The sequence below is a fragment of the Cyphomyrmex costatus genome, unplaced genomic scaffold, assembly GCF_001594065.2.
Source record: "Cyphomyrmex costatus isolate MS0001 unplaced genomic scaffold, Ccosl1.0 scaffold1139, whole genome shotgun sequence".
In the NCBI taxonomy this organism is placed as follows: domain Eukaryota; kingdom Metazoa; phylum Arthropoda; class Insecta; order Hymenoptera; family Formicidae; genus Cyphomyrmex; species Cyphomyrmex costatus.
The window spans coordinates 1,198-10,906 of record NW_017275107.1 but is presented as its reverse complement, the minus strand read 5'-3'; the positions used below and the strand labels follow the sequence as shown (position 1 = coordinate 10,906).

At 48.9% G+C, this 9,709-nt stretch overlaps 2 protein-coding genes across 2 annotated transcripts; both read right to left on the bottom strand.

The window, feature by feature from the left end:
* Window positions 1-1,149: 1,149 nt before the first annotated feature.
* On the bottom strand, window positions 1,150-1,797 carry LOC108777330 (uncharacterized). Its single transcript, XM_018544182.1, has one exon. It carries the CDS (start codon window positions 1,795-1,797, stop codon window positions 1,150-1,152), a length of 648 nt encoding a protein of 215 aa, XP_018399684.1.
* A 1,275-nt stretch (window positions 1,798-3,072) lies between these two features.
* Window positions 3,073-4,470, bottom strand: LOC108777321 (uncharacterized). The gene has a single exon (XM_018544169.1). It carries the CDS (start codon window positions 4,468-4,470, stop codon window positions 3,073-3,075), a length of 1,398 nt encoding a protein of 465 aa, XP_018399671.1.
* Between the last annotated feature and the right edge of the window lie 5,239 nt (window positions 4,471-9,709).

The following is a 9,709-nucleotide window of genomic DNA, read 5'->3' as shown; positions in this document are numbered from 1 at the left end:
ACGCTCCGAACACACAGCGCGCGTATTATAGAGTTATAAATACCGAACCACACATACGCCTTAATTATACACATATCGACTAAATACAGTTACATCGACATATAAACATATTATATACACAATAAGCACACACATTTATATGTACCATACAAACGACAAATACAGGCATTTTCTCTAAAATCGAAACACACATTGTCGGAGATTTATTACTGCATTTTCCCTCCGCACGAACCTCTTTCGAAACCCTGGCCAGAGAAACCGACGAGCTAGATCCGTGCCGTCGAAAGTTAGGTCGTTACAAATTAATGGCAAATATTGCCAAAAATGCCTTTTTTGGCACATTTAACGTTAAATTACGCAAAATCCTGACGTGATGGACAAATTTGGAGGTCGGATTCGGTTTCAGCATCGAAAAATCTATAAGAATTAACTAGTCTGGTTTACTCGTCAAGACCCACCCTTAATTTTGTGGGGCTGTGTAATTAATAATTTTTTTTCTGTTTGATATCGACGCTTTTCGCGAGCGAGAAACCATTAACTTGTGGAAGCTAACTTATCTTGCGCAGGCTCAGATTGGTCATCCGGAAACAGAACTAGCTTCACCAAAGGCCTCGTTAGTTCCGATGTGGCTGTTTTGACTGTGACGACTCGCACGTGTCCGTCCTGCCCCGGGTGAAGAGCTGTAATCCGCGCAAGTGGCCATTTAGTGGGTGGTGTGGTCTCGCTCCTTAGAAGGCACATCTGTCCGACTTTTGGCTTCGCGTTGACCTTGTGCCACTTGGATCTTGAAGCTAAGCCAGGTACATACTCCTTAGCCCACCGGTCCCAGAAATGGCTCCGCATTTTCTGAATGACTTGCCATCTTGACAGATTTGTAAGCGCGTCTGCTGGTGCAGGCTCAGGAACCGTCAGGAGTGCTGATCCTACAAGGAAGTGTTCTGGCGTCAATGCTGCAAGGTCCTCAGGATCGTCGATCATTGGGCAGAGTGGTCGTGAATTGAGACATGCCTCCACCTGAGCTAAGAATGTTGCCATTTCCTCAAATGTAAGTGTTGTGTCTCCAATCACTCGTCTGAGATGGTGCTTGAGTGATTTAACCGCAGCCTCCCACAGTCCTCCAAAGTGCGGCGCTGCAGGTGGGTTGAACCGTCACTGTATGCGTTCCTCTGCCATGACCTGACTGACCCGTCGCGCCTCCATACTGCTTGCCTGAAACATGCTACGAAGAGTGGCGTCAGCGCCCACGAATTTAGTACCGCAGTCAGAGTAGATCACCTGGCACACTCCTCGTCGAGAGATGAATTGACGCAGAGCGGCCAAGAAGGCTTCCGTTGTGTAGTCTGAAACAATCTCCAGATGAACGGCCTTGGTGCTAAGACACACGAAGACCGCGATATAGGCCTTGTGTGCCTTGTGACCTCGACCACGAGAGGTCCGTAGCATCACAGGACCCGCGTAATGCACCCCTGTGTGTTGAAATGGGCGTGATGGCGTGACACGAGGTTCCGGAAGATCGGCCATGATTTGTTGAGGCGTAGCCGCCCGCCATCGTATGCATCGTCGACACCGATGAATGTGACCTTTCATCAGAGTTCGTCCGCCAGGTACCCAGAATCTCTGTCTGAGCAGAGCAAGCGTTTGCTGCACGCCCCCGTGCAGCGTCCTTGAATGACAGGAGTCAACCAGGAGTCGTGTCAGTGTTGAGTCCTTCGGCAGAAGGATAGGATGTTTCTCGTCGAATGCCAACAGTGAATGCTTGATGCGACCTCCAACTCGTAGGACCCTCTGCGGATCCATGAAGGGATTCAATTTGACAAGTGCGCTCTTATTATTTAGGGGTTTGTCCTTCCGTACTGCTTAAATTTCTTCCTTGTAGGTGGCTTCCTGCACTGTTCGGATCCAAGCCATGAGTGCCAGGTCCACTTCCTCTGCTGACAGTATCTCCGGTTTTCTTGACACCTTGCCGTGGTCGCCACGCTGTCCATGCCGCCACCGGAGACACCACGCTGAGATTCTCAACAATCTGCGTAGAGAAGAGTATCTTGCCAAAAGCTCTGCCTCTTCTTTTGTCGGAGGAATCGTTACAGCATGAACTTTGCTTCTCTGCTCTGGTAGATCCTGCTCTATCACCGGCGCTTCTGTCCATCTAGTCATATCACCCGAGAACCATGAGGGCCCCTGCCACCATAAGGTATGCTGTGCTAGGTTGTTTGGCGACATTCCGCGCGATGCACAATCCGCTGGATTGTTCTGTCCTGACACGTGGTGCCACTGAGCGTTTGGAAGGGCCGTTTGTATCTCCGACACTCGGTTGGCCACGTAAGTCTTCCATCTCGAGGAATGACCTTTAATCCATCCCAAGGTGACCATGGAATCTGTCCACATGTGCGTAGGCTTGTCCGAAATGCCTAGGACGCCGCATGTGTGTACCATCAGGTGCGTGAGGAGAGTGGCTGCGCACAACTCCAATCGAGGTAGGGACACTTGCTTCAAGGGTGCTACCCTAGTCTTGGCGATCACCAATCTCACATGCCAATCATTCACTCTCCACGTTCGTAAGTACACTACTGCGCCGTACGCCTGTTCAGATGCATCTGCGAAGCCATGCAGCTCCATGGTTTCCTCGACGCTGGAACTCGCTAACCAGTGCGGCACCTTGATGTCCTTTACCTGCGGAAGCTCATCAAGGAAAGTTTGTCATCTCTCTTGGTCTAGCTCGTTCACCGGAGTGTCCCAGTCAAGTCTCTGTAACCAAGTGTGCTGGATAAATATTTTCGCTCGCACTATCACCGGAGACAACCACCCTAATGGGTCGAACAGCTGCGCAGCCTGGGAGACGATCAAACGCTTTATGACAATCTTCCGTTCCAGTGGCTGGTTAGAGAATACGAAGCAGTCACTGGCAGGATGCCATAGCAGTCCCAGGGCCGAATGACCTTCGCTGTTTTGCCAGCCTCGAGGATCAGGTTGAGCGCGGTCATTTTCCTAGATGTTGAGAAGTAGCGATTCATCATTGGCGGCCCATTTTTTCAAAGGAAAACCGCCCGTCGTGCACATCCCCAGCAGTTGTTTCTAGATCTCTAAAGCATCTGTCGTAGTTGGTGCTCCAGACAGAATGTCGTCGACGTACACGTCCTGCTTCAATGTAGCGGCGCCTCTGGGAAACTGAAGAGCCTCATCCTCGGCGAGTTGACGCAAGGCACGCATGGCTAGATAGGGCGCACACGCCAATCCATACGTGACTGTGTTCAACTGGTACTCTTCAATCGCTGCGTTTCTCTCAGGCCTCCACAACACTCGCTGGAGATCCCGGTCGTCAGGGTGCACCAGGATTTGCCGATACATCTTTTCGATGTCGGCCACGAAGACGTATTTATGCCAGCGCCACCGAAGCAACACATCGGCAAGCTGCGGCAACAGATTGGGGCCCACCAGCAAGTGAGCATTCAAGGACCTTCCGTTCCCTGTGGTGTATGAGCCGTTGAAGACCACTCGTAGTTTCGTCGTGGCGCTTGACTCCTTCAGCACTCCATGATGTGGTAGATAACATACTTTTTGCATGTTGTCTGTGTGACCCATGCGAGTCATGTGTTGCAATTCTTCATATTGCTGCATGAAGCTCGTGTACAACCCATGAAATGAAGAATCCTTTTCAAAACGATTCTCCATGCGTTGCAACATGCGAACTGCCGCCTCTCTTGTCGCAGACAAGTTTGGTAATGGCGCTTTGACAGGTAAGCGAACCGTATACCTCCCGTCTAAGGCACGTGTGTGTGTGTGTGTGTGTGTGTGAGTGAACAGTTCTTCACACTGCTGTTCTTCCGAGCTCAATGGTGTCGAAGTCACGTTTATCTCCTCTTGTTCCCAAAATTTTCGCATTATGGTCGACAGTGGATCGCTCAAAGTGCATTGATGCATCCGAACTGACAAATGAGACGACACCTCGCCGGCCACCGTTCCTGACACGATCCATCCTAGGTCTGTCTGCTGAGCTATAGGTTCGTGAGGTCCTCCCTTCCTGATACCGGGACCAATTATTTCCGCGAGAACATCAGCACCTAAGAGGATGTTGATGCTATCCGATGCGCAAAACTCCTGGTCGGCCAATTCGAGTCCTCGAAGATGCGGCCAGTCTCTAACTAAAGTGCTTGACACGCCCGCGTAGAGTGTAAGACGTGGCATAACAATTGCTGAGACCTTCACACTGTGTTGCTTGTTGAGCGAAGAAATCGACAGCGATACTTGTCCGCGCGCGACCGCTGTCTGCTGTCCTCCAACGTCAAATACTGCGATGGATGTACGCTGTCGAGGGAGTCGAAGCTTTTGCACCAACGCCTCGGAGATGATGGACCCCTCGGCCCCTTGGTCGATGAGAGCGCGAGCCGAATGGAACTCTCCCGATCGATCCACGACATTCACGCGCGCCGTCGCGAGGACGGCGGTCTGTCCCCTCGCGGTCTGGTGACTCATGTGCGTCGTTTAGGCTACCTCGCTCCCCGAATGGCCTTGATCAGATGCAGGAAAAGACTTCTCGGCTGGAAAGCGCCAGGCATCGTGTAAAGTGGTGTGGTGTCGTTCCCCGCACACCGTACATGAGCGTTTGGTAACGCACTCACTCACTTTGTGCTTCCCAAAACAATTCAAGCATAGCTTTGCGCTGTCAACGAACTGCTTCCGTTCTGCACAGGTTTTCTTCTTAAAGGCCTCGCACATCATCAAGCAGTGATCCTTGCGACACAAAGCACAGCGCTCTCTTTCTGGTTGCGCATGATGTGCGCGAACGACCTTTGAGCCACTCGCCTTCCCTGGATTTGCATCGACCTTACTACCGGATACGGCTTCTAGCGTCCGCAGCCTTCGCTCCAAGAATTCCTGCAGCTCCGTGAACGACGGTGGCAGTGTCTTACCACCAATGTGCTCTTCCCATCGGGCCCGAGTTCGTGTATCCAGCAAGTCTGTGATCCAGCACACATATAGGTCCTCTCCGTTCGTTATGGGTCGTCCAACATTGACGAGGGCTCCTGCTATATTTCTGGCGCAATGAAAGAGCTTACGCAGATCAGCTGCTGACTCCGATTTCAGTTTGGGCAAGGCCAAGAGATTTGCGTAGAAGGATCGAACGAGCAGTCTCGTATTCTCGTAGTGATTGGTGAGAGTTTGCCAAACAAGCGAGAAGTTGTTTTCTGTAGTAGGCAAGTTTTTTATAAGTAATTCAGTAATTCCGCGTCTCCCTTCAGGCTCGTCTTCAAATAATGCATCTTCGTGACGTCGGAAATCGATGAAACCTTCACGAACAATGATGAGAAGAGGTCCCGAAAAGCTGGGCAATCCTCGTACTTGCCTGAGAATTGCGGGATTTGGAGACGTGGCAGTGTGGTGCTGGGAGACGCAGCCGCTTCCACATTCACCTTTGTCTCCGCCTTGGTTGTTTCACTACTCATCGAATTCTCGAGTTCGATCAGCACGGCCTTCTGATGAATGTATACTTCTTCTGCCTGTCCTATAAAGTCCTTCAGATAATACTCGTGTTTTTTCAGGTCGTCGAGATGATTCTCCCGTAGACGCTCGTGCTGCGCTTCGAATTTCTGCCATTTGTTATCGAGGAGCTTGAGCGTGGTGGATACAAGAGCCTTCGTCAGTTTTGCGGCACCTGACTTTCTCAGGTTCTCATGTGCGCGCGCGATGCGCCCGTAAAGTTCTATCTCTTCTTGGGCCTCAATTATTGCCTCCATCCTTTTTTCAGATTCACGCAAAGGAATGTTCTGAACTGCACTATGAGCGAATTTACTCAGAGATTGCCGATTTACCGTTATCCGGCTCGAAGGACCAAAAATGTAGCGAAGCGGAATAGATGAGGACAAAAAATTAAGACACGCACGTATTCACTTTCACAAACATACCATTAACTTTATTAGATTCACTGCGCCAACAAATACACACTAGCACAACTGAATTTTACAATTATCGGAGGATAAGCACACCGAATTCTAATCGCCTTTCTTTTCAGCACAACAACACTGTCTACTCGCCAACAGCTCGAAGGAAAAAAAGCCCGGACCGTCACCGTTTCGCATTTTTATGTTCGCGTACTTCCAGATTATTCTTACAATTGCTGGGATCAATTTTTTTTCGGAAATTACATCACAAAAGGAACAATCTGGAAGCACCACGAATATTCGTTTTCTGTTGGATATTTGTATTTTGGTTGGCTGCCCCTCGCTGAGGCGCCGCGCATCATTGGCCCACACCTGTGTGCGTCACGCATGACGTAACCGAGAGCGAAGCGTTTCGAACGTCTTATTGTACTGATCCGAAACAACCTTAGATTATTGAACAAAACATCGAGCCGCAAGCGGAGCTTACGTCCATATTAAAAATTTTGTGATGTGAATCCAAAAAATAAAGAATGGACTGAGTGTAGATGTATGTATCTACATTTAAATGAATATAGATTCACATCAAATTTTTGAATGTGTACATAGGCTCGGCTTGCAACCATTGAATATTTCAGTGCTCACGACTCGATAATCTGAATGCTAAAAGATAAACAAAATCGTGGCACGCAGTTTAACCTGTAAGCACTCACGTGACTTTTTAGATGTGAAAAAAAACTGTTATTTCCACCTACAATTATTGAGCGTCGATGCAGCGTCGCGAAATCCAAGAATGGATGAACATTCGTTTTTGTTAATTTAGGTTTTTTAGTTCGAGTTTTACGCGCGAGTTCTTACGAGTTAATTGTCGTAGATCATGATCAGGAATGTAAAGTCGAAAAATTCAATCTTACATTGACAATAATAGCTTACCAACAATTTGTGGATGATTTCGCATGCGACTGATTGGCTGCGTTAAGCAGACTCACTGTTGTCTATTCACTCCGACTACGAGTGGTAAAAACTGTTGAAACAATCGCGCTATGGCTCTACGAAAGAAATCGGACACGCACGGACATGTTCGGCAGTCGTTCGCTATGGCGCTCAAGCAGTGATGGAATCATGAAATTTTGGCCCCGTCCATAAATAGCTGCGTTCGGTAATTGCAAATCTGAGGCGTCGGAGTGCTCTTATACTATATAGCATATATGTCACGTACACTGTAGAAATAAAGAGCACTCCGACGCTTCAAAGTTGCATTGCCAAACGCAGATAATATGAAGATACCTTTAAGCTGTGATTCTACATTAATCGCATATCGCAGTATCGCAATTGTTACGGTCTATTCAACGTCAAGATATCGCTTATAGTGATACGCTTGCGACACTATGATGAGACTAATGTAGAATGTAGGATTAGTCCAGTATGGGTCGTATGGGCCAAAATTCCATGATTCAGTGCTGAAGCATCATAACGAATCAGAGCCGGGATTCTGTAAATGTCTTATCGATAATTGTCTTTATCGTTAACTAGCGACAATTAATGGCGGGATATACTTAAAAGAAAAAGCGGCACTCATTGGCTATCGCTAGCTAATTTAACAATTAGGATCGATTTTTAATTGGCCGTACCATATCATGCGCAGTACAATACCTTATATAATTTTAGCATGCTCCTGCCTTTATATTAGGCCTGTTCTTTTTGCCTGCACTGTCTGAACTGGTACATACAGTGCAATAAGTTGAAATGAAACAAACGTATATCTGTTTCACTTCAACTTATTGCACTCTGTGCACCAGTTAGTAGATAGTCTAGGAGGATTCATGACCGGGAGCTCCGAGGGGGGGTGAGGTGCGCGGGGAAGGTACGGGGGAGGGGAGGGGGAACCGCCGCCGCGCCGTTGGCCCTTCGCCCTGGGGCCTTATCGCGCCGGGGCCGCCGCCACCGGGCCGCCGCCACCGGGCCTCCCTCCGCCGTCCCCCTCGGGATATTTCGTTACAAAAGGCCGCCGCTGGCCCTGACAGCCGGACTCATCGCGCCGTTCCCCCCGCTGCCCCCCTGAGGATACTTTTTCAAAAGGCCGCATCCGATGCATGCGATGACGTCATCGGACGACGACAGGTTAGCACAGCGATCACATGGCACTGATCACGTGATGCATGCTCCAGCGCGGGCGTTTTCAAAATGCGAGACGATACCGAGTATCAAGTTTCAACGCGTTCGCGAGTCCAGGACGACAGGTTCGCACAAGGATCAAATTACTACGCGTTATCTTGCGCGATAAAATTTCTAAGAAGAGCGCCGATGGCTGCTGAACGTTATCAAATTACTACGCGTTATCTTGCGCGATAAAATTTCTAAGAAGAGCGCCGATGGCTGCTGAACGTTATCAAATTACTACGCGTTATCTTGCGCGATAAAATTTCTAAGAAGAGTGGCGAGATGTAGTTCTAGGAAGACGCGTTCACGCTGACAAAGAAGCCGCACACGGTATAAATAGCGAAACTATTCGGAAGCGCGGTACGCCTCATTAAGTGTCGCGCTCCGATAGTGTCTGAATGTGCAAGTCGAATATACACAGTGTGTGACAAAGTGATGGACGTTGTCAAGTGGATAACGTTGACGAAGACGTCGAAGACGTTATGGACGTCGAGTCTTCCGACGATAGCGTATTATCCGTCGATACCGGATGCGTCAGCGATCTTGAGAACACTACCGATCGTGTGCGAAAAATTATCCCGGACGCGCAAATCCGGGCACTGGGTGTTTTTCGCGTTAAACACTGCCAGATCCAGTGTTACCACTCTACAAGCGGAGCGCTAGCCCTGTGTGCCGAGTGCATGGTCAACATCGCCGATGCCGAAGTCGGTTCAATGCTGCTGATCAGGAAGCACGACACCGATTTCATCGAGGTACTCAGCGCCGAAACGTGCTCCAATTGCCGGAAACTCATGTGTCTGGTGTTCCCGTGCTGCCCGATCTGCACAGTGTAATGGAAAAACAGTAAGAACATGTGTAATGTGCCAGTGGAGTGGGTGCGAGACCCCAAAGCAAGAGAAATAAATGATGAATTACAAATAGGGAACATTAAATACATATTTGAAAATCCTAAGAGTAAAGACGATTTTGCACCGACATCGCCGGTGCAGGTACTGCGCGATCGTGAAATAGACGGTGATCTCGGTGTGAAACGAGTAAGTATCAATGGAGGCCCCGTTTAGAACTGGAAGTCCTTACGCGCGCAACGAGACGCGTACACGCGATTGCGAGACGAGTGTAAGAATCGTGAAACGAAAAATACCAGTGCATCCGAAGATGATTTGTTGCGGAATATTGCAAAGAAACTTAATCATTATTGTAGATGCATTGAAATGGACACGTATAGCGGTACAAGAGCTGAAGTGATGATGATAGGGGATATACGTATGCTCCTTGTAAATCGTGAAAGAAATCCTGCTATACAGAAACTACTTCGTGACAAGTGCGGTAGGGATAGTGGTGAATTTGAATGTCAGTGCTATAAGTGTTGGTCAGCCGACATGTATAATATCAAGGTACTGGATATGTATGACATTGTAAAAGCTGAACGATATTGCAAAACGTGCGAACGAGTAACGTGCAAGTGCTCCGAATAACTCTCTTTTCTGAAATGGAAGACTACGAGCGTGCGGAACGCGAACTGCTCGAACATTGCGGTCGCGTAGCTACATTGAGCGAGTGTTTCGCGTGGTTGGAGAGGTGCAACGAGAGCATCGAGAGCCTCGGGTGTAGCGCCAAGCGTCCGCGTCTCACCGTCGGTCACAGACAATCCGCGGTGGCGAGGATCGCGCGACTCG